This window comes from Mus caroli, unplaced genomic scaffold (assembly GCF_978045245.1).
Source record: "Mus caroli unplaced genomic scaffold, Mus_caroli_1 scaffold_2, whole genome shotgun sequence".
Lineage (NCBI taxonomy): Eukaryota > Metazoa > Chordata > Mammalia > Rodentia > Muridae > Mus > Mus caroli.
The window spans coordinates 137305026-137330349 of record NW_028227257.1 but is presented as its reverse complement, the minus strand read 5'-3'; the positions used below and the strand labels follow the sequence as shown (position 1 = coordinate 137330349).

At 39.3% G+C, this 25324-nt stretch overlaps 1 protein-coding gene across 3 annotated transcripts in view; it reads left to right on the top strand.

Annotated features, from left to right (window-relative positions):
• The window catches only part of Kynu (kynureninase), a 144589-nt gene that overhangs the window by 13800 nt on the left and 105465 nt on the right, over nucleotides 1-25324 (top strand). For all 3 annotated transcript variants that reach the window (XM_085834945.1, XM_085834944.1, XM_085834943.1), the window contains one exon: nucleotides 15585-15705. In XM_085834945.1, coding sequence (XP_085691071.1) covers nucleotides 15659-15705 — 47 coding nt within the window. In that variant the 5' untranslated portion in view covers nucleotides 15585-15658. The remainder of the gene's footprint in view (nucleotides 1-15584; nucleotides 15706-25324) is intronic.

The window sequence follows — 25324 nt, the reverse complement described above, 5'->3', positions numbered from 1 at the left end:
CAATACATGGTGCTGGGAAAAATATTATGGAAACGAAACTGTAGACATAGGCATGAAAAACAAACTATTAAGAGGGTAGGAAAAAGGAAGTATAGAACACATAATGTGTGTAGAAAGGCATTCAGTGAAATTAGAGTGCTTACCAGCTTCTGCCACACAGAACCTGAATCCAGCCTTGCATTCCAGTAGTTAGGAAGGTTTTATTTAATATGCTTAACTTTAATTAAACCATTGGAGTGATAGTGGGGATGTATTTTTGCAGATGTAACTGAAAGATTGGAAACTGGAATTTACAGTGATTTCTCAAGAATCAAGAACCAAACCAGGGATCGCTGGGAGAGAAAGGGAACCACAGATGTCTTTGATTATCGATGCGCTTTATAAAAAGACTGGGGCGAATGTGACTTAGATAAGGTTTCAGTTAAGAAGAACCTATAGTATCTTTCTTTTCTGTCCCTATATATTCAGCTCATCGAACCCTCAACCCTATGACAGTATAACCTGCTAAAGACAGTTTTTGTTTACTCTCAAAAGATGAGCATAGTGGACAAGTTCAACAGTTCAGATGGATATTTTTTGAAGAACTTTTATGGCCCCAATCATTACATCCTCCATCCAGTCATTGCATCTTCCTCACAATACACTCCATGCCTTAGTCTTCATTTTTACAAAGGGTTGAACATGAAAATGTATCAAAAGTCCAGGGTTTCACCCGAGTGTGGTGACAAGGTCTACTTTTTCACCATGACAAAGGTAGCTTATGAAAGAAAAGATTAACTTCGATTTATGGTTTCAGAAGGTTAGAGTTCATGGTGGACGAGCAAACAAACAGCTGAGAGATCGCATGTTGACGTGAAAATCACAATACAGAGAGAAGCAGTGGGAGTCATGCGTCATACCTCAAAGCCCTCCCACAGAAACAGACTTCCTCCAACAAAGCTACACCTCCTAATCCTTTCCAAACAGTTTCACAAATCTGGGACCAAGTTTTCAAATATGTGGGACTATGTGAATTGTTCCCATTCAAACAAACACAGTCATATAACTTTTTCCTAAGGGGAAATTATTTTCAAGAATATAGAGAAATCCATTTTAAGTCCTTGAAATACAGAAATACAGCCTTTATTCTATAACCTCCCACCCCAGAATTTCCACACTACATAAAAAACTAACAGTCTCTAAAATTTACAAGATTATATCAGTTCTGAGTATAAATCTGGTTGTAAAGCATAATTTTATCAATCTTCCTCTTTCAACATCAAGTCCGAAGGGCTTTGGGTGAGCATAGCCTTGCATCCTCATAAAAACAAAAGTATCCTCTTTTATTCACCATGATTTGCCGCTAGCTCTTTACCCAGGTGTGAAGCCAGGTGAGATTTACACCATTCACACTGCCGAGCCAAGTAGTATCACTGTTCAGTATTGCTTAGCTAACTGTACTTTTAAGTTTCATAGGTGAACTTCTTTGTCATACATAGAAGATACTATCATCCAGTAGATGTCCTGGTTCTACCTCTTAGGTTATCTAATGAGAAGTGGGAAGCCCTAAATACATGTACATACAAGCAACACAACAGGGACTGAGCAGGTCATATTTTAAATTTTATATATACACATACAATAGTTAAACGCTAAGAGACAATTTCCTATAAGATAATATTAAGAAAGCTAATAATATTTAACTGTTCTTAATAAGGTGATATTGTGTCTGATGCTAGTATTTGTCTGCTCAGAAATACACAAAGATATTCACCCATTTCATTCTGAGCTATAGTAGATTAGATGCAGATGCAGCTTTTATTCAGTAATGTATAGGAGCCAATTAGTGGGTGTTTATGATGTGAATAAATCTGTGTAGTCAGGTACATGGGTTCCATTTTACAGATTAGCACCAGAGCTTTGTGCACAGCATGAATTCAGAAGCCCATCTCTGCCTGTTCTTCTGCAAATACCTACTACTGAGAGAGGATAGTTTTGATTTTAAGTTTTGTCTTGATGAGGATGCAAAGCTACCACAAGAGACCTCATTTCTGTAGTTTGCAGAGTACCCAGCTTCCAAAGGTCCAGCTTCCTGTATGTCTGCTAGGAAGCTGAGACTTCGATTTGTAATGTGTTCTTCTGCTGGTACTAGGGGCAAGAAAACTGGGAGCAAAGTTGGCAAGTGCCTGTATTGTTTCCTCCTCAGAGATGTGTCCCAGAAACCTGAGCCAAATTAACACATAGCTACAAGAAAAACAATGGCATGGGCAGAAAACAAACCAACAACAGCAATACCTCATCGCTTCTTTGCACACACTTTAGAGGAAATCTGCTCTGACAAGGAAAAGGAGGAGTGGGAGTCTCCTAGAGCTCTGACAGGCCACCAATTGCATGATTTGGGGTTCTAATTTAGCAAATTCCTCAAGAATAGAAAGATACCTTGAAACTCTTTTACAGCTTGGCTGTATTTCCAGTTCTGATATTATGGCCTAATCTACAGACTGCCCTTAAATAAGAAGTTAGATTCCAATAAGCTTATCACAAATTGAAAGCATCCAAAATTGTAAATACATTTGAAAGTTGAAAAACTGTGAATGATACTTACTCCTGTTAAGGTGAATTGGTTCGTGCCTCCACTGTCACTTCTCCAAAATCATTAGTGGCTGCTAGACATAGCACGGTACACTCCAATGTCAGGCTTCATGTCAGGCTTCTTCATGTCAAGTTGTGTCTGACTGCTACCTAAGTACAAAATACAAGCAAGTGTTCCGAAGTTCAAAGGAAAGTGGGTACTCATCAGACCTGACCTGAATACAAAAGAATGAGCTTTATCTTAAAACATTTTAAGGCAGAATATGTTAGCACTCACTTTTATTTTATGACCAGGAACAGACCGACTCCTTAGGAAGTTTGAACTGCAGAATTCAATGTACTAGATAATGGAAGGAAAGAAATCTGTCCCTTCTCTGTTAGGCAATGGCTTTGTTCCTGAGATAGCTTCATCTTCAACTAAAGTTTTGACCAGATTCTTAAGAGGACCGTGCTCTCAGATTTACAGACATACAGACATACGCATAAGTCCCAGCTAAGTGCTATTCAAGACTTCTGAAATGCAGTTCAGTATTGCCAACAGTAATAACAAGACAGTTGCTTTAGTATCACAATTATTAAGACTGGAGCAATGTTACAGTTAGGCAGTTCACATCCAACAAATTCAGATTGCGTGCCTAGCTCTGCCTGGTAATAAGGGCATCTGAATAATCAAAATGTGGAGGAAACAGGCACAGCTGGGCCATCTGTGTTTTCACCTAGTGATTGTAATACACCAGCAACCATTTTATGTCTACTAACTTGTAAAAAAATTGTGTGTCTCTGAAGAACAGAATAACAGAATAACAGAAAATATTTGTTTATTTTCTTCCCCTTTCCTATTCTGGCTCCCCATACTTTTTTCTTTCCCCATCCTTAAACATGGAAAGAAATTCTCAATTTAGACAAAATTAAAAGTAAATACAAAAGTATTTTCCTGCTTCTTAAACAAACAGTTATCCTGTCCCAGTGATAAGACAAAACTTCAGGTCAAGATTCTCAGCAGACTGGGTCACACTTATACTCCTGGATAGAAGAATCAGGGAGGAGCCTGAATAGAAGCAGTAAAGAGCCACATGCATAGGTTTATTGGATAGTTGTTGGAGAGGGAGCAAAAGGTTAGGAACAAGTTCAGTACCAAAGTTCCTGGCACTAGAGTCATCCAGGTGCTAGCAGGTGGACATGGAAACACGTCATTGTCCTCTGGTATCCATAACCCACCTGGGAGGCAAGGAGGAAGGGTCAAGTAGTCTTCTACCACACAAGCTTCTGGACCCCTCTCACTGTAGGAGCCACGGGACATTTTTTTTTTAAAGGCTGCAACTGGCGCTTATTGTATATTGGCAAAACGAGGCCAGAATTAAGCTCTTTCTACACCCTTTCCTTAAGCTCCTGAGGAAGCTGCCTAGCACTGATAGAGGGTACTCCGAGGCTCATGTCAACAGCCAGGAAACTAAGAGGATGTGAGAAGGAAGATGTGTTCCTATGACAGCCCAGTAACACTGGGCAGCAGTGAGGGCAATGATCTAAAATTCATCTTCATTTGCTCACTGTGTGCTCTATAGGAAAGGGACACAAAGGCTTAAGATTGTAATGGTGATCACCCACATGTCTGGCTTCATAATCTGATTGATATTACCTTGGAACTTTATGCCACACTCTGCCATGCAAAGCTTTGTTGGGACAGAAAGGTTACGGTAGCCTAGGGAGTAGTTTCTATCTCTTTTACTAGTGAGTTTTATCATTCTTGGCATAGAAGGTAACCTTAGGAGAGAAAGATTGGATAGCTCAATTAGAGGAAACAAAACAAAACAAACAAACAAACAAACAAACAAACAAAAAAACAAGATGGAGTCAGATACACCAAGGAGCTGTCCAGAGTAGTCTAATGGCTTTCCTTTAGACTTTCCGTGGCTGACCAGATACCACGCCATTTTTTCAAAGTGAGGCTGAATATATACTATATGCAATGGCACATTGAAAAATGAAATGTTAGCTTAGAGCCAGGCATATTGGCACACACCTTTTAAATATCAGCATTTGGTAGACATAGACCAACTCTGTGGGTTCAAGGCCAGCATAATCTACATTGGGAGTTGCAGGACAGCCAGAGGTACATAGTGAGACCCTTTATCAAAAACAGGAAGAAAGAAAGAAAGAAAAAGAGAGAGAGAGAGAGAGAGAGAGAGAAAGAAAGAAAAATAAAGAAAGGAAGGAAGAAGGGAGGGAGGGAGGGGGGAAGGGGGGAAGGGAGGGAGGGAGGGAGGGAGGGAGGGAGGGAGGGAGGGAGGGAGGGAGGGAGGGAAGAAGTTCTAATTGAAATACTCTATAATAACAACCAAAAACCCACATAGCTGTTCACAAATGGTATCATATCTTTATATACACATATGGGGAAGGACATGTCACCTATGAATTCTTTCAAAGCAAATAATGTATTTTTTGGAGTTACATCTCACTGAGGTATTTCATTTTCTTTCATCCTCCCCCCATATGCCTTCAGGCTAAAACATTAGCATAAAGTGCTCTACTGCTGATCACAGCAATCTGTCCCGAGACAATGTTGTCAAAGCAGCTTTGGGACCAGAGTGTTCCCCAAGTCAGGACCTCAGCTTTGACAGCTTGGCTTTTTTGTGTCACTCTGTACTTTGACATCTCCGAAGCACTAAGTAGTGTGTTCTCTCATTCACAGAAAAAAAAAAAAGTCAAACCTGGACAATATTTTTTTTAAAAGAACACGTCCTGCAAAACAATAAAAGAATGCTAGTCTTTTATCCTAATTTATTTTAATACCAGACACAATTGCATGAAAATAAATGTTACTGTTTTACCTTTCTGAAACTGAGTGCAATTGCCTCTAAATGCTGATGTGTAGACTACAAGAAGACCTGTGGCTCAGACATGCTAAGTTCACACCAGGTGCCCAGTGAGCTCAGTCAATAACATACGAATACATTATAGAATCATTTTTTTTTCTTTTTTTGGTTTTTCGAGACAGGGTTTCTCTGTAATAGCCCTGGCTGTCCTGGAACTCACTTTGTAGATCAGACTCAAAGTGAGAAATCAAACTCAGAAATCCCCCTGCCTCTGCCTCCAAAGTGCTGAGATTAAAGGCATGCGCCACCACTGCCCGGCCATTTTATTTTCAAAAACATTGTTTTGTAGATATTGGTGATGATCAACTAGACAGATGGCGTAGAGATTGGGAGCACTTGCTGCTCCTCAAGAAGACCTGAGTTTGGTCCCCAGCACCCACATCAGGCAGCTATTGCCTCCGGTAATCCGGTAATTCCATCACCAGGGCATCTGATGCTTTTTCTGGCCTCTGTGGGCAGATGCTTGGCATCTGTCTGCACATACTTGGCAGACACACAGACACATGAATAAAAACAAACATAAAATAAGGATAGCAGTGTTAATAAGAAGGCTAAGTCATGTTTTCTTCTTGAAACTTCTGTAGGATGCTCAAAATGAGATTGTTATTGGTTCTGTTTGTGTATCTGCTCAGTTAAAATGTATCGGGACTGTCGCATTTTTCATTTTGAGACAGCTGGGCTGAACCTTCCTCCTGGATCCTAACATGAGCCACTTATTTACTATAATATACTGAACAATATGCATTTTACAATGGGATGCGTGGGAAGACTTTGTTCTCAAGGGTTTTATTGTGGAATATTAAGACATTTTAAATGGGGTTCCTCAAGTCTTATATTCCTATAATTACATGTCACTTTAAGTAGAAAGTAAAGTACTCTCTGTGACTTTCGTAATTCCATTAATCTCCAGGAATCTTAGAGTTTTGTTTGTTTGGTTGGTTTTTGTGATTTTTGTGAATCAAGTTGAGTGAAAGACTTCCTAAAGGAAGGCTGGATAATTGGTTAAGTGTTTTTTTTAAATGCTTATTACAGATTTTTTTTTTTAATGCACTGTATAGGAAACAGTTAAGTAGACACTGGTGTCATGTGTAGTTTTACATGCTACTGCCTTTGCCCGGTTCTCCACGCTACTAGTCCCTCTGGGATTCCCTTTTTACCTGCCTTTGCTCTGGGAGGTGGCTGCACCACCAGCTTCTCTGAGACCCTTAAAACCTCAGATAAAAGACACACACACACATTTAGTTCCTTTACAATTTGCCTTCATGGCACAATTACTGGGGGCATATTTCTCTCGCCTGGAAAAGTGTGCCCTTACCAATTTATTATCTTCGTCTCTCCATTTGCCCTAAACTTAGTGGCTAGTCCCACCTAGCCCCCGCCAAACATCCTTGGCCATCCACCTGTAGCAGAAGCCACAGGCCATAGCTCTCCCCAAGACCTAACATGGTTGTTGTGTTCCTCTTCCTCCAAAGCATGGCAGAAAAGCCTTCTCTCCTTCCCTGGGTCTGCCTCTTCCTCCTGGGATCTAGAAGTCCTACCTGTACTTCTAGCCAGCAATTAGCCCCTGGCCGTCTTTACTGACAAATCAAGAACCAATTGGAGAACAGGATGTTAGTATCAGAACCTTCTTTTACACATTGGTTTTTCTTTTTAAATGATGGACCCAAGGAAAGTGAAGCCAAGGAAGCACATGAAGAATAGCTTATCATTACAGCATTTTTAGAGTCATCATTTCATGAAAGGGGCATATTCACTTTAAACAAAAGCAACCATATATGTATATAGAAATAATTTTATATATAAGCATTAAATGTACTTACATGTTTTAAAAATTAGTAGTATATCTCTTTTGATCACAACATACCTGTAATTGATATGTAATGTATTTTCAATTAAAAGCCTGTATGAGAAAATTATATTACTAAGTGATTGGTCAAAACATATAATGCACACATTTGGTGTGTGTAGAAAGCAGTGTAATAAAAAATTCATACATGTAGAAGACATAAAACTCTACTTACAAATATTAGACTAAAATAACTTCATCAGTATGCCTATGACGACTAAAGGGGTGTACTTCCTTTGAGATAAATCAACCCAGTAAAACCTGGCAGACTGTAAGTCACTCCAAAGAGCACCACTTGGGAAATCCACCTGTCGGATTCAGTAACCTCGACAGAAGGTCTGGATTTGTCCTTTGCCACCCAACGTGAGAGGCAGTAGCTGCAGATGTGAAATGTCAGCTGAAGGAATAGTAACTAAGGGCTTGGTGGCCTTTGTGGAGAAAAGTTTCTGAAATATAGGAACTACCTCACAAGAAGAAGAACTTACACAGATGCACCAAGCCAATGTAAGGAAGATTTGCTCTTGTTTCTGTACTTTGTGGCTGGGCTTCATCTTGTTTCTATTGTCATTTTTCCCTCAAGCGGAGGAATTAGAAGCAACATCAGTAACAGTAAAACAAGTCACACTTTGTTTTTCCTAAATTTAGGTCAAACTTGAGACTTCAAGTCCAATATGATGATGAAGTTTTATTTTATTTTTAATATGTGCATATAGCATGTACTGATCCTTCCTTGTCAGAGCTTTATGTTTGAAGCTGTCAAGCTCCTTTCTCCTACTTCTTCAGAAAATGCTGAACAATTATAATCTATGATCTCCCCATCAGTGGGTCTCCCTACTCTTGGGGATCATTGGCTGACACAATCCAAGAGGGCACTGGAAACATAGATGGCGAGTGGGGGAGGGTGTGTGTGTGTGTGTGTGTGTGTGTGTGTGTACAAAAGCCCTGTGAGTACATATGATGAATGGCCTCACGGGAACCAGACCAGCAGTAAGTAGGCAGATTGACTTTACTTAGGGTGACTTAAGGCTTATAAAGTTTTGAGGATAGGATCATCCAGAATGTGCAAAGGTCATTGGCTGGGGGCTTAAGGTACCTGGAGTGCCTCATTAGCATTGGAAAGCATTTCAGGAAACTCAGGTGATAAGAGAAAAGAAATTGATTCTGTAATCAAACTAATGATACATACTAAGGGGGTTTTGAAGTCTCCAGACAAAGTCAGAGAAGGAGAAGACCAGATGATTGAGAGTCTTCAACAATGTGCTGAGCTCAGAGGCTATCCAGTCACAGTGTGTTTCAACTTTAATTAGCCTACTTTCCACACACCCATCGTGCAGTGAGATACCAGAGTTTACTCCTTCAGTTAGTTTAACTGGGTTTTGTACTACTTCTCTGATTTGCCTCCAAACACCTAATTCCCATGTTCCTTAGCCTTTAGCAGTCACTATTAGACAGTCGAGTTGGATTTTCTTCATCATCTATAAGAAAGAATATGTAGTATTTGTCTTTCTCTGTCTAGCCTCTTTGGTTACATGGTTACCTGGAATTGTTAAATAATTATAAGGGTCATTGCTTTAAACTAGGACCTAGACTGAAATTCAGTTGCACCCAACCACAATTAAGGAAGTTTGGTGGAGTCTGGCATCAACAAAGTGAAAGCAAGCCATTTATCTGAAGTGGCACTAAGAACTTCTAATTGTATGAAAATGAAAATATAAAATATATTAATATATAAAATATAGAATATGAAAAATATAAGTGTATTTTAGAAGGTTCTAGACGTGAACACCAACTATAATGTACGAGAATATAATTATTAAAAATGATTGATGTGACATCAGTAATAATTAACACGGTAGTCTTGAGGATGAGAACCAATTAACCATAGCTGACTTGAGTATCAGAACCTAATGTTCTAACCAAGGGCATCTGGCTTGGATAAAATCAAAATAACCTCTAGACACCTAGGAAGTGAATAAATATCCTACAACATCGGAATACTATATTGAACCCATCTTCCTTTCTCCTCATTTAATATGGAAAGAATAGCTGTGCTATGACAAGTAGCAAGGATTAGAATAGAAAGGAAAAGAGAGATTATCTTTGTTTTATGTGGCCATGAACTTTAATGTGCATGAGGAATCCTATATAACTGCTGTCTGAAGACTCTCTGAACACCCATAAAAGTATTTCGTTGATACGCATTGATGTAACATCCTTCACAGCTATCACAGAGGCTGCTCCTCACAATAAGTTCCTAAGAGGTTGTGTACTAAGAGGTATGTGTGACTATGGATATGTTCATTCTTCAACTCATGTCTCAACCCACCTCAAATTGCAGACTTTATGTCCTCTTTCCCCAAGGAAATAAATCTTTCTGGAAATATTAAGAAAAGGGAGAGAGAGAGAGAGAGAGAGAGAGAGAGAGAGAGAGAGAGAGAGAACATTGTAATATTATGAGGGTGGAACCTGCAGGAAATATCATCTAGGTGAATAAATGACTCACTGATGAAATTTGTTCAAAGGGCAGCAATGTGATAAAAATAAAATGAAATTCATTTATGATTTTTTTCTGTACAATGTGACTGCAAACTAAATTAGAGTTAAGGAATGGAAGTTCATGTTCCAAGTATTCCTAGGTAGTAAAGTGCTTGTCTAGCTCACACAAGGCCTTGGATTCAGTTTCCAGGACAAAAACAAGGAAGGATGGAAGTTAGTTCAATTTGAGGAAGAAGGTTATTATATTTTGTACAATTCAAAAGTTATTCACATGAACACTTATGGTCAAATTATAGGAACGAATATAATTTCATTTTTAAAGCAGGATCAAATTCACTAGCACATGACTCGATAACCAATCTGCCACCTTCATTTGGAATTTTCTTTTCCTTTTCCTCCTCCTGTGGGTCTACAAGCTTTGTGAAAGCCCTCAGAGTCCTATGAACTCCTTCTTTTTCTGTAAGAAACTCTTCTTTCCTGTTTACTCTTGTCCTGGAAAAACAGGTCATCAGCTTCAGTGACAACACACCCTTTCTTTCTCCCATCAATTTTCTACCTAGTCCCCAAACACATTGAGGAGAGGTGCCTTTTTAACGCCTAAAGTTACACAACTTAGAAGTTTTCCTCACAGTGATGAAATAGCTGAGAAGTGAATATTCATTTTTTTAAATTTTTAATATTTTTTTATTACGTATTTTCCTCAATTGCATTTCCAATGCTATCCCAAAAGTCCCCCATACCCCCCCTACTTCCCTACCCACCCATTCCCATTCTATTGGCCCTGGCATTCCCCTGTATTGGGGCATATAAAGTTTGCAAGTCCAATGGGCCTCTCTTTCCAGTGATGGCCGACTAGGCCATCTTTCGATACATATGCAGCTAGAGACAAGAGCTCCAGGGTACTGGTTAGTTCATCATGTTGTTCCCCCTATAGGGTTGCATATCCCTTTAACTCCTTGGGTACTTTCTCTAGCTTCTCTATTGGGAGCCCTGTGATCCATCCAATAGCTGACTGTGAGCATCCACTTCTGGGTTTGCTAGGCCCCGGCATAGTCTCACAAGAGACAGCTATATCTGGGTCCTTTCAGCAAAATCTTGCTAGTGTATGCAATGGTGTCAGCGTTTGGAGCTGATTATGGGATGGATCCCTGGATATGGCAGTCTCTAGATGGTCCATCCTTTCATCACAGCTCGAAACTTTGTCTATGTAACTCCTTCCATGGGTGTTTTGTTCCCAATTCTAAGAAGGGGCATAGTGTCCACACTTTGGTCTTCATTCTTCTTGAGTTTCATGCGTTTAACAAATTGTATCTTATATCTTGGGTATCCTAAGTTTTGGGCTAATATCCACTTATCAGTGAATACATATTGTGTGAGTTCCTTTGTGATTGTGTTACCTCACTCAAGATGATGCCCTCCAGGTCCATCCATTTGGCTAGGAATTTCATAAATTCATTCTTTTTAATAGCTGAGTAGTACTACATTGTGTAAATGTACCATAATTTCTGTATCCATTCCTCTGTTGAGGGGCATCTGGGTTCTTTCCAGCTTCTGGCTATTATAAATAAGGCTGCTATGAACATAGGGGAGCATGTGTCCTTCTTACCGGTTGGGACATCTTCTGGATATATGCCCAGGAGAGGTATTGCTGGATCCTCCAGTAGTACTATGTCCAATTTTCTGAGGAACCGCCAGACTGATTTCCAGAGTGGTTGTACAAGCTTGCAATCCCACCAATAATGGAGGAGTGTTCCTCTTTCTCCACATCCTCGCCAGCATCTGCTGTCACCTGAATTTTTGATCTTAGCCATTCTGACTGGTGTGAGGTGGAATCTGAGGGTTGTTTTGATTTGCATTTCCCTGATGATTAAGGATGACGTAATCCAGTATATAAACAAACTGAAAGACAAAAACCACATGATCGTCTCGTTACATGCGGAAAAAGCATTTGACAAGATCCAACACCCATTCATGATAAAAGTCTTGGAAAGAGCAGGAATTCAAGGCCCATACCTAAACATGATAAAAACAATCTACAGCAAACCAGTAGCCAACATCAAAGTAAATGGTGAGAAGCTGGAAGCAATCCCTCTAAAATCAGGGACTAGACACGGCTGTCCACTTTCTCCATACCTATTCAACATTGTACTTGAAGTCCTAGCCAGAGCAATTCGACAACAAAAGGAGATCAAAGGGATACAAATTGGAAAAGATGAAGTCAAAATATCACTTTTTGCAGATGATATGATAGTATATATAAGTGACCCTAAAAATTCCACCAGAGAACTCTTAAACCTGATAAACAGCTTCGGTGAAGTAGCTGGATATAAAATTAACTCAAACAAATCAATGGCCTTTCTCTACACAAAGAATAAACAGGCTGAGAAAGAAATTAGGGAAACAACCACCCTTCTCAATAGTCACAAATAATATAAAATATCTTGGCGTGACTCTAACTAAGGAAGTGAAAGATCTGTATAATAAAATATTCAAGTCTCTGAAGAAAGAAATTATAGAAGATCTCAGAAGATGGAAAGATCTCCCATGCTCATGGATTGGCAGGATCAACATTGTAAAAATGGCTATCTTGCCGAAAGCAATCTACAGATTCAATGCAATCCCCATCAAAATTCCAAATCAATTCTTCAACAAATTAGAAAGTGCAATCTGCAAATTCATCTGGAATAACCAAAAACCTAGGATAGCAAAAACTCTTCTCAAGGATAAAAGAACCTCTGGTGGAATCACCATGCCTGACCTAAAGCTTTACTACAGAGCAATTGTGGTAAAAACTTCGTGGTACTGGTATAGTGACAGACAAATAGACCAATGGAATAGAATTGAAGACCCAGAAATGAACCCACACACCTACGGTCACTTGATCTTCGACAAGGGAGCTAAAACCATCCAGTGGAAGAAAGACAGCATTTTCAACAAATGGTGCTGGCACAACTGGTTGTTATCATGTAGAAGAATGTGAAATGATCCATTCCTATCTCCTTGTACTAAGGTCAAGTCTAAGTGGATCAAGGAACTTCACATAAAACCAGAGACACTGAAACTTATAGAGGAGAAAGTGGGGAAAAACCTTGAAGATATGGGCACAGGGGAAAAATTCTTGAATAGAACAGCAATGGCTTGTGCTGTAAGATCGAGAATTGACAAGTGGGACCTCATGAAACTGCAAAGCTTCTGCAAGGCAAAAGACACCATCAATAAGACAAAAAAACCACCAACAGATTGGGAAAGGATCTTTACCTATCCTAAATCAGATAAGGGACTAATATCCAATATATATAAAGAACTCAAGAAGGTGGACTCCAGAAAATCAAATAACCCCATTAAAAAATGGGGCTTAGAACTGAACAAAGAATTCTCACCTGAGGAATACCGAATGGCTGAGAAGCACCTGAAAAAATGTTCAACATCCTTAATCATCAGTGAATATTCATTTTAAGAACACATTTAAAACAGTTTCAGTTCACAGTCAACCACTTGAAGAAATAAATGTGCTGACCTAATGATGGCAGGAAGCACACAAGGAAAAAGTGAGAGGTTGGAAGGATGTATATCCTAAATACATGGCCCAGATACTACTTTCTTAAACTAAAATCCAGTTTTTAAAGTCCCTACAACTTTCAACAATAGCACCACTAGCCAGGGTCAATGGCTTCAATGAGCACAGGAACATGCCCAACACGAACCTTACAATTCTACTACTGGCCTCCAAGACACATGTCTACCTCATAAGGCAGGATGCATTTATTCTGCCTCTAGGAGTTTTCAGACTCCATGGTTACAGCATTGTTCTAAAGTTCAAAGCAAAAGTCTCCTGACACTAAAGGCAAACTCTCAGCAGTGAACTCTGGTAAAATGAAAAAAGGAGGCTGTTTTCCTTTAAGACACAACAGTACAGAGGGAATATTCTCCTGTGAGAGGGGAAAAAGTGCTGTGGTATAGAGAGGAGGGATGGACCAACAAATGATCAAAGCTCAGCAGAGAAAGTATTACAAAAAAACATAATTCTTGGGAGACAAGGTTGTGCACATCTGTAATTCCCACACTTTAGAAGTTGAAGCAGGAGAATTGGTTTTTAAGCCCAATTAGACTACATAGTTAGATTCCCCTCTTCAACCCTCCTCCACGATGGGTTTGTAATTTCATGTCCTGTGTTTAGGACAAGTAGTGCCATATTGTAAAACCCCCAAGAGCCTGGGTGGCCTCATCTCTACAGACAGCACCACCTGCAAGCTGCACTCCCCTTGGCATCTGTCTCTGTAGGATCCAAAAACAGCTTTTCTTGGCGAACATTCTACTCTTCTGGTATCTCTAACTTCCTGGGGTCTCCATTATGTCCTTAACATCAAAAGTGGCTTTGTCAAAGACTTCCCACAGAGATCCCAGCTCTCTTATACATTGCTCACCCACCTAGGTTTTACTTTAAAGTTGGAGGGAAGCCTACATAACTCTAATTCTTGCATTTTCCATGCCTGCAAAACCAGCAGCTCCTGGATAATACCAAAGTCATCCCCAGACGGAACACTAGGTTCCCTTGCAACATCCCCCCTGCCCCCCCCACACACACAGCTTTAAACCATGGCTAGAATTACTTAGAGTACCTGATCCTGGAGAAACATTTTCCTAGGCTACCCAATGTGAGCAGTGTTCTCTCAAGGGAAAGTCTTCCAAATGAGGCCACACCGTGCCTTGCTGATTTCTTCAAGGCATCTCTCTAATATTCCAGCCTTCATTTTAATGATCCTAATCTCTATCATACTTCCTGTGGCTCCATCTTTTGTCTGCTCTTTTCTAGGAGCACTCTAAGCTTTACTAACATTTCCATTATTTCTGTTTGTCATATTTCTCTCTATATGTTGATTAAAAGTGACCAGTAATATCCTACTACGTCCAGAGTTCTGAACTGTCCCCACTTACCTACCAACATGTGCCAGCTTAAATGTCTCAGTAACATTAACAGCTGTTGTATTGTGTCAGGTACAAAAAAATGCTCCAAGAAAGTGAGATTACTGATCACAATGAAGCATTTGGATTGCCTCAAAACCATCCCTAAAACTTAGCAGCATACATAAAGACTCAGTATTATGAGTAAAATATTATCAAGAAGTTTGGTCCTTTTCCTCTGAGAATCAAGAGAAAGTTTAGTACTTTGTAGCCATGATTAATAATGTGTTCTTTTCTCCACAGTTTCAAACATGAAAATCGTTTCCTTATTTGCTGAAATAAAGGCTAAGTAAGAGTTAAAATGGAGAGCACAGCAATGTTCTGATGTATCTGGAGGAGCAAAAGATGTAGAGACCATCTTTTGTTGAACTATACATGTGTATATAAAATCACATCATGAGATACATAACTCCAATAGCATTACATTGATTAAATTCTAAGTATCTCCATGATATTAATTCAGAGGGTGGTTTGCCTAAATTCTGGTTAACTAGCACAATTAGATAGGCTACCATGTTTCATATAAAACATTTTAAGTCTTCCTATATAGCCCTTGGCTATTTGTGATTGGTAGTGGCTGCTAATTCTATTTCTTTCTGTAGCACAGTAACTGCAAGAGATCACCATGTCGCCTCTGTGGGTTTAAGTTATGCTTCCATGTAAAATACAAAAGGTCAAATACTGTTCAGAGCCTGATGCTTCTGTGGGAGTAACTGCAAGTTATTTATTACCCTTCCTCTTGTAAATTATGTTAATCATGCTGGATTAGCAATGCCAACTGGGAGAATGTTAATTAATTTAACAAGCACTTCTTTTTGTATTTTCTTCTGTTTCAGTTGATCTATCTTTAGTGAGTGAGGATGACGATGCCATCTATTTCCTGGGAAATTCCCTTGGCCTTCAACCAAAAATGGTTAGGACATACCTGGAGGAAGAACTAGATAAGTGGGCCAAGATGTAAGTACCAAGTTAAAAGGTGTGACTCTCCGTCTGACAAAAGAATTCTAAAAATTACAAAAGGTGTCTGATTTGGACAAGTTACACCCTAGCATATTAGGACCAATGAAAACCTTATTTACAGTAATTACCAATACTAAAATATTTTGATGAAATAAACTTCAATCAGAATAAGTCCAAATGGTAAACTGGTGAAAGCAAGAGAGTAAAACAACATATTTAAATATGTAATCTCTTTTTCTTTTTTGTTTGTTTTTTTCAATATTTTACAAGATATATTCTTCATTTACATTTCTTTTTTTTAATTTTTACTATGTATTTATTACATTTACATTTCCAATGCTATCCCAAAAGTCCCCCACACCCTCCCACACCCACCCACCCACTCCCACTTCTTGGTCCTGGCATTCCCCTGTACTGCTGCAGATAAAGTTTGCACGACCAATGGGCCTCTCTTTCCACTGATGGCCCACTAGGCCATTTTCTATGCAGCTAGAGACACGAGCTCCAGGGGGTACTGGTTAGTTAATATTGTTGTTCCACCTATAGGGTTGCAGATCCATTTAGCTCCTTGGGTACTTTCTCTAGCTCCTCCATTGGAGGCTCTGTGATCCATCCAATAGCTGACTGTGAGCATCCACTTCTGTGTTTGCTAGGCCCCGGCATAGTCTCACAGGAGACAGCTATATCTGGGTCCTTTCAGCAAAATCTTGCTAGTGTATGCAATGGTGTCAGCATTTGGAGGCTGATTATGGGATGGATCCCCGGATATGGCAGTCTCTAGATGGTCCATCCTTTCGTCTCAGCTCCAAACTGTGTCTCTGTAACTCTTTCCACGGGTGTTTTGTTCCCAATTCTAAGAAGGTGCAAAGTGTCCACACTTTGGTCTTCCTTCTTCTTGAGTTTCATGCGTTTAGCAAATTGTATCATATATCTTGGGTAATCTAAGTTTCTGGGCTAATATCCACTTATCAGTGAGTATTGTGTGAGTTCTTTTGTGATTAGGTTACCTCACTCAGGATGATGCCCTCCAGGTCCATCCATTTGCCTAGGAATTTCATAAATTCATTCTTTTTAATAGTGAGTAGTATTCCATTGTGTAAATGTACCACATTTACTATATCCATTCCTCTGTTGAGGGGCATCTGAGTTCTTTCCAGCTTCTGGCTATTATAAATAAGGCTGCTATGAATATAGTGGAGCATGTGTCCTTCTTACTGGTTGAAACATCTTCTGGATATATGCCCAGGAGAGGTATTGCGAGATCCACCAGTCGTACTATGTCCAATTTTTGAGGAAATCTTTCACTTACTTAGTTAGAGTCACACCAAGGTATTTTATATTATTTGTAACTATTGAGAAAGGTGTTGTTTCCCTAATTTCTTTCTCAGCCTGTTTATCCTTTGTGTACAGAAAGGCCATTGACTTGTTTATGTTAATTTTATATCCAGCTACTTCATTGAAGCTGTTTCTCAGGCTTAGGAGTTCTGTGATGGAATTTTTAGGGTCACTTATATATACTATCATATCATCTGCAAAAAGTGATATTTTGACTTCATCTTTTCCAATTTGTATCCCTTTGATCTCCTTTTGTTGTCGAATTGCTCTGGCTAGGACTTCAAGTACAATGTTGAATAGGTATGGAGAGGGTGGACAGTCTTGTCTAGTCCCTGATTTTAGTGGGATTTCTTCAAGCTTCTCACCATTTATTTTGATGTTGGCTACTGGTTTGCTGTAGGTTGCTTTTATCATGTTTATCATGAATTCCTGATCTTTCCAAGACTTTTATCATGAATGGGTGTTGGATTTTGTCAAATGCTTTCTCAGCATCTAATGAGATGATCATGTGGTTTTTGTCTTTGAGTTTGTTTATATAGTGGTTTACATTGATTGATTTCCATATATTGAACCATCCCTGCATTCTGGGATGAAACCTACTTGGTCAGGATGGATGATTTTTTGAAGTGTTCTCGGATTCAGTTATGGAAAACTTTATTGAGGATTTTTGCATCGATACTCATAAGGGAAATTGGTCTGAAGTTCTCTATCTTTGTTGGGTCCTATTGTGGTTTAGGTATCAGAGTAATTGTGGCTTCATAGAATGAGTTGGGTAGAGTACCTTCTGCTTCTATTTTGTGGAATAATTTGTGAAGAACTGGGATTAGATCTTCTTTGAAGGTCTGATAGAAATCTACACTAAACCCATCTGGTCCTGGCCTTTTTTTGGTTGGGAGACTATTATTGACTGCTTCTATTGCTTTAGGGGATATAGGACTGTTTAGATCATTAACCCGATCTTGGTTAAACTTTGGTACCTGGTGCCTGTCTAGAAATTTGTCCATTTCATCCAGGTTTTCCAGTTTTGTTGAATATAGCCTTTTGGGGAAGGATCTGATGGTGTTTTGGATTTCTTCAGGATCTGTTGTTATGTCTCCCTTTTCATTTCTGATTTTGTTAATTAGGATGTTGTCCCTGTGCCCTCTAGTGAGTCTGGCTAAGAGTTTATCTATCTTGTTGATTTTCTCAAAGAAAGAGCTCCTCGTTTGGTTGAGTCTTTGAATAGTTCTTCCTGTTTCCACTTGGTTGATTTTGCCCCTGAGTTTGATTATTTCCTGCCATCTACTGCTCTTGGGTGAATTTGCTTCCTTTTCTTCTAGGGCTTTTATGTGTGTGGTCAAACTGCTAATGTGTGCTCTCTCTAGTTTCTTTTTGGAGGCACTCAGAGCTATGAGTTTTCCTCTTAGAAATGCTTTCATTGTGTCCCATAAGTTTGGGTATGTTGTGGCTTCATTTTCATTAAACTCTAAAAAGTCCTTAATTTCTTTCCTTATTCCTTCCTTGACCAAGGTATCATTGAGAAGAGTGTTGTTTATTTTCCACATGAATGTTGACTTTCTATTATTTATTTTGTTATTGAAGATCAGACTTAATCCATGGTGATCTGATAGGATGTATGGGACAATTTCAATATTTTTGTATCTGTTGAGGCTTTTTTTGAGACCAATTATGTGGTCAATTTTGGAAAAGGTACCATGAGGTGCTGAGAAGAAGGTATATCCTTTTGTTTTAGGATAAAATGTTCTGTAGATATCTGTTAGATCCATTTGTTTCATAACTTCTGTTAGTTTCACTGTGTCCCTGTTTAGTTTCTGTTTCCATGATCTGTCCATTGGTGAAAGTGGTGTGTTGAAGTCTCCCACTATTATTGTGTGAAGTGCAATGTGTGCTTTGAGCTTTACTAAAGTTTCTTTAATTAATGTGGCTGCCCTTGTATTTGGAGCACAGATATTGAGAATTGAGACTTCCTCTTGGAAGATTTTACCTTTTATGAGTATGAAGTGCCCCTCCTTGTCTTTTTTGATGACTTTGTGTTGGAAGTCGATTTTATTAGATATTAGAATGCCTACTCCAGCTTGTTTCTTCCTACCATTTGCTTGGAAAATTGTTTTCCAGCATTTCATTCTGAGGTAGTGTCTGTCTTTTTCCCTGAGATGGGTTTCCTGTATGCAGCAAAATGTTGGGTCCTGTTTGTGTAGCCAGTCTGTTAGTCTATGTCTTTTTATTGGGGAGTTGAGTCCATTGATAAGAAGAGATATTAAGGAAAAGTAATCGTTGCTTCCTATTATTTTTGTTGTTAACGTTGGCATTCTGTTCTTCTGGCTGTCTTCTTTTAGGTTAGTTGAAGGATTACTTTCTTGTTTTTTCTAGGACGTGGTTTCCGTCCTTGTATTGGTTTTTTTCTGTTATTATCCTTTGAAGGGCTGGATTCGTGGAAAGATAATGTGTGAATTTGGTTCGGTCGTGGAATACTTTGGTTTCTCCATCTACAGTAATTGAAAGTTTGGCTGGGTATAGTAGCCTGGGCTGGCATTTGTGTTCTCTTAATGTCTGTATAACATCTCTCCAGGCTCCTCTGGCTTTCATAGTCTCTGGTGAAAAATCAGGTGTAATTCTGATAGGCCTGCCTTTATATGTTACTTGACCTTTTTCCCTTACTGCTTTTAATATTCTATATTTATTTAGTGCATTTGTTGTTCTGATTATTATGTGTCAGGAGGAATTTCTTTTCTGGTCCAGTCTATTTGGAGTTTTGTAGGCTTCTTGTATGTTCATGGGCATATCTTTTTTTTAGGTTTGGGAAGTTTTCTTCTATAATTTTGTTGAAGATATTTGCTGGCCCTTTGAGTTGAAAATCTTCATTCTTATCTACTCCTACTATCAGTAGGTTTGGTCTTCTCATTGTGTCCTGGATTTTCTGGTTGTTTTGAGTTAGGATCTTTTTGCATTTTGTATTTTCTTTGATTGTTGTGCTAATGTTCTCTATGGAATCTTCTGCACCTGATATTCTCTCTTCCATCTCTTGTATTCTGTTGCTCGCATCTATGGTTCCAGATTTCTTTCCTTAGGATTTCTATCTCCAGTGTTGCCTCACTTTGGGGTTTCTTTATTGTGTCTACTTCCCTTTTTAGGTCTAGTATGGTATTGTTCATTTCCATCATCTGGATGTGTTTTCCTATTTTTCTATAAGGATTTGCAACTCTTTAGCAGTGTTCTCCTGTATTTCTTTAAGTGAGTTATTAAAGACCTTCTTAATGTCTTCTACCATCATCATGAGATATGCCTTTAAATCCCGGTCTAGGTTTTTGGGTGTGTTGGGGTGCCCTGGACTGGCTGAGGTGGGAGTACTGGGTTCTGATGATGGTGAGTGGTCTTGGTTTTTGTTAGTAAGATTCTTATGTCTGCCTTTCGCCATCTGGTAATCTCTGGAGTCAGTTGTTATAGTTGTCTCTGGTTAGAGCTTGTTCCTCTCCTGATTCTGTTATTCTCTACCTGCAGACCAGGGAGACTAGCTCTCTCCTGAGTTTCAGTGGTCAGGCACTCTCTGCAGGCAGACTCTCTTCTTTCAGGTAAGGTGCACAGATATCTGGCGTTCAGATTTGCCTCCTGGCGGAAGATGAAGGCCTGAAACAGGACCTGTCCCAGAAGCTCTTAGCTTCTGTAGTCCAAACTCTCACCTGTGTAGACTAGTCTCGGTGGAGTCTGGGATTCAAGATGTCTCCCTGTAGTCTCCTTTTCTACATCTAATTCAATGTAGCCATTTAACATCCAGCAAAGAAGTTAATTCATGATTTTGAGTGTTTAATGATAAATTCATGACTAAGTTAAGGGTGCCATCAAAAATAGGGAATACAGGTTTGTTAAGATAATAATAGCCTGGGTGACACTGATGATCTTGGATGTACTGAGTGGTATGTATTATCTGATCTTAGCATTTAACCTCTTCCGGTTTCCACCTGAGGAGTAGACAATTAAAAGGCATATATTTCCAGACTTGACATATATGGATTCTTACTTGAGCAGCCTTCTCCCTCCTGTCTCTACATTTACTTATATTATAGTTTTTTAATGACCAATCTTCCATAAGTTTGCCTTCTCTGACATGCGTTATCTCTTACTGTCACTGTATTATGAACACATCTCTTTAAACATTTAAAACTTTTCATTAACACATATCAGCTGCATATATTGATGAGTGTGATATTTTTTGAAGCTTCTTTTTTATTAGATATTTTTTTATTTACATTTCAAATGCTATCCTGAAAGTCCCTTATACCCTCCCTTGGAGTGTGATATTTTGATGTATGTTTATGATATATACTCATCAACTCAAGATAGCTGAGGCTCTCATCTAATTATTGTTTTTGAACCTTGAGATCTTTTAGTTTTAAAACAAACATAATAACTTATTGTGAATAACAATCTCATCAGTTAAAAAAAATTCTTAGAATTTACTACTTCTGTGTAAGTTCAGATACCCATTTTTAACTCTCTACACATTCCCCTTGAGTAGACAACTTAGAAACCCCTATTTTCATGACTTTCATGATCTTATGTAAATCATCTGGTTTTATGTATCTTCTCTCTTTCTACAGTTATTACTTATAAAACTGTAATTAGATATATTTGTTAAATATTTGAATCTCTTGTCTTATTTCTGAATTGTAACCACAAGTATTTTAAAGAGCCCCACCTCTGATCATATGAAAATAAAAGTCATTATGGAAATGAGTCTCACTTGAAGGTCAGGAAACAACATTTCAGAAAGATGAAGCCACATTAAATACGAATTCCGAATCAGGCCATTTGGCACTCATAAAACCTTCCGTTTCATGACCTTTCCTCCTTTTCTGTGCTCCTTCATACTGGCAGCTGTATGCTTACTTCACACTGCCACACGACAACAGCTACCAGCACTCTTAGGCAACACTGCAAAGTTCTAATTTTCATGGTTGAGAACGAGAGCTCTCACATTAATGCAAGAATGATGAAAGCTTATATAATTTATTAAGCATGTTGTAATTTCATCTCCATGACTTTTATGTGTAAGTTTCAAAATACACATCATCACATTTGGAAGCATTTTGGACTAGCAGGTTTTAGTATTTAATAAATGAGGGTCACAGTTAATAAAAATGGTTGATATTCATTTCGGTCCTTAACATTGGAGAGCAGAGTTAAATTGGATGATTTTGCACTTTTGAAAGTGTCTTTCCCCCTTGAATACTTCGGAGGCCAGGCTTTGCATTTTATGCTCTAGGTATTTAAAAGATGCTGCCCTGCTGCTCCATTCATTCCGCATCACACCTCAAACCAGCTAGGGCTGGTTGATGATTGTTGAGATGTTACAATTAGGTTTCAGGAAAGCTCTGGTCTCCCAGAGCATCGGCCATTGTTGCTTTCCCCTTTCATGTTTTACTTTGTAAGTGGAGACAAAGCCCGAGTCTTAGTTAAGTCCTCCCAATGCTCATTAAACAAATGATTCACACCGGACAGTGCTTTAAGACTGAAGGCGATGAAAATGGAATTAAAGGCCTTTTCTAAGCCAAAGAGCGCCACCCCTTCCTGCTTTGATCCCTTTACTTCCCCTTCCCCTTAGCCCTGGGGTCCTTGTCAACCTTGTGGCCCTGCTTGCTCCTAAATAGCAGCAGAGTTTCAGATGTGCAGTTACACTTCCGGTCCTCATCCTCCCTCCCCATGCCCCGCCTTGCCTGCACATCTTTGATCCAAAACCAGTTTTTATTTGTCTTTTTATTTTTTTTCTCTCAAAAATATTTAATTTGAAACTCCACTCATAGACTTTTCTCTATGAGACTCTGTTGGAAAGATTTTTTTTTTTCTCGTCAACTTAGCTCCGAATAATGAGATGACCTGCAAACTTTTTGACAGCAGAGAGATTGTTGAGAGGAAGCAGGTTGTTCAAGGAGACAGAGAAAAAAAAAAAGACCAAAAAAAAAAAAAAAACCTAAAAAACTTTTCTTAATGGAGTGGCTAGCTAAAGAGAAGGCATGAGGGATAACTTTAGTGATTCCTAGCTACACACAGAAGGCTCTGTGAGATCCTTCACAACTGTGTTAGAGTTAGTGAGTGTTGTGATTATTAAAAGATAAAGAAATATAAGAATATGTTCTATGTGGGTGTGGTGACGTGTGGGAGAAGGGGGTGCCCCTGAGAGACAAGCCACACAACCAACCATATAGCATAGAACAGTTTATTCAGGGCATAGGGAGTGGAGTTAATGGGATTGCAAGCTTGTACAACCACTCTGGAAATCAGTCTGGCGGTTCCTCAAAAATTGGACATAGTACTACCATAGTACTACCGGAGGATCCCGCAATACCTCTCCTGGGCATATATCAAGAAGATGTTCCAACCGGTAAGAAGGACACATGCTCCACTATGTTCATAGCAGCCTTATTTATAATAGCCAGAAGCTGGAAAGAACCCAGAGGCTCCTCAACAGAGGAATGGATACAGAAAATGTGGTACATTTACACAATGGAGTACTACTTAGCTATTAAAAAGAATGAATTTATAAAATTCCTAGGCAAATGGATGGACTTGGAGGGCATCATCCTGAGTGAAGTAACTCAATCACAAAATAACTCACATGATATGTACTCACTGATAAGTGGATATTAGCCCAGAAACTTAGAATACCCAAGGTATAAGATACAATTTGCTAAACATATGAAGCTCCTGAAGAACGAAGACCAAGGTGTGGATACTTTGCCCCTTCTTGGAATTGGGAGCAAGGCACCCATGGAAGGAGCTACAGAGACAGAGTTTGGAGCTGAGATGAAAGGATGAACCATCTAGAGACTGCCATATCCAGGGATCCATCCCATAATCAGCTTCCAAACGCTGACACCATTGCATACACTAGCAAGATTTTGCTAAAAGGACCATGGTATAGCTGACTCTTGTGAGACTATGCCAGGGCCTAGCAAACACAGAAGTGGATGTTCACAGTCAGCTATTGGATGGATCACAGGGCCCCCAATGGAGGAGCTGGAAGAAGTACCCAGGGAGCTGGGGAATCTGAAACCCTATAGGTGGAACAACAATATGAACTAACCAGTACCCTCCTTCCCCCACCCCTAGAGCTCTTCTCTCTAGGTGCATATGTATCAGAAGATGGCCTGGTCGGCCATCAGTGGAAAGATAGGCCCAATGGTCGTGTAGTCCTTATATGCCTCAGTACAGGGGAAAGCCAGGGCCAAGAGGTGGGAGTGGGTGGGTGGGGGAATGGGTGTGGGAGGGTGGGGGGGACTTTTGGGATAGCCCTGGAAATGTAAATGAAATAAATACCTAATAATAAAAAAAAAAAGAAAAGAAAAGAAAAAAGAAAAATTAAAAAAAAGAGGGTAGTAGAGGCAGAGAAAGGCAGAGAGAAGGAAGGAGAGAGTAGAGAAGTAGAGGCCAGCTGCGACCACATGGAGAGAGGGCGGGAAAGGAATGGGGAGAGTGGGAGAGCAAGGAGGCATGAGGCAAGAAAGTAAGAGTAAGAGACAGGAGGGGGCTAGCAAACTACCTGGCTGTTGGCAGGTAACTGTGGGGGTAGAGTCCAGAGAGAATATCAGCAGTGAGTAGTATCCAGTAGAAAACTGACTTTGTCCCTCTGAATTTGGGTCTGTGGCAGCCTTACCTCAAGGAGCCCTTAAGTCAAGTTTAGATTATTTCTATTTTAAAACGTGCTCCTTTTGCTCATGTTTATAGTTAAACATGATTTCATTTCAACTGTGGCACTGTGGTAGGCTGTCTGTCCTTTCTGTTACATTTCTGACTATTGTTTTGGTTTCTATATTAATCTCCCATTTTGCCATTTGACCCTAGATTTGCAACTCCCCAGTATTGTGGTAAACTTTAACAGATTCAATATTACTCTCTCTGCATCCTTCAAAACCACTTTTGCTCCCAGGTAGATTCCCAAGCCAGGTCTATGCCTCTCTCATTTGACCACAAATTTTCAATAGAAAATTTTCTATTGAATTTCAACAAAATTTCAATAGAAAATTCTCAATCAAACCTATTAACTACATCATGTTGTTCCTTTTAAAAAATTGCAACATAAAGTGATAAGTTTCAATGTGATATTTTTATGCAAAATTTATGTCTGTTGTTCATCTTCCCTTCTACTTGCCATCCCCCTTCCCTGGCTTGTACCTTTCCATTTATTGTAATTCTGTCTCACCTTTCATATCGTATGCATGGAACCCTAGTCCCTTCTTCCAAACATCCGTTATCTGCTATAGAGTCCCATTTCTAGTTTCATGAACTA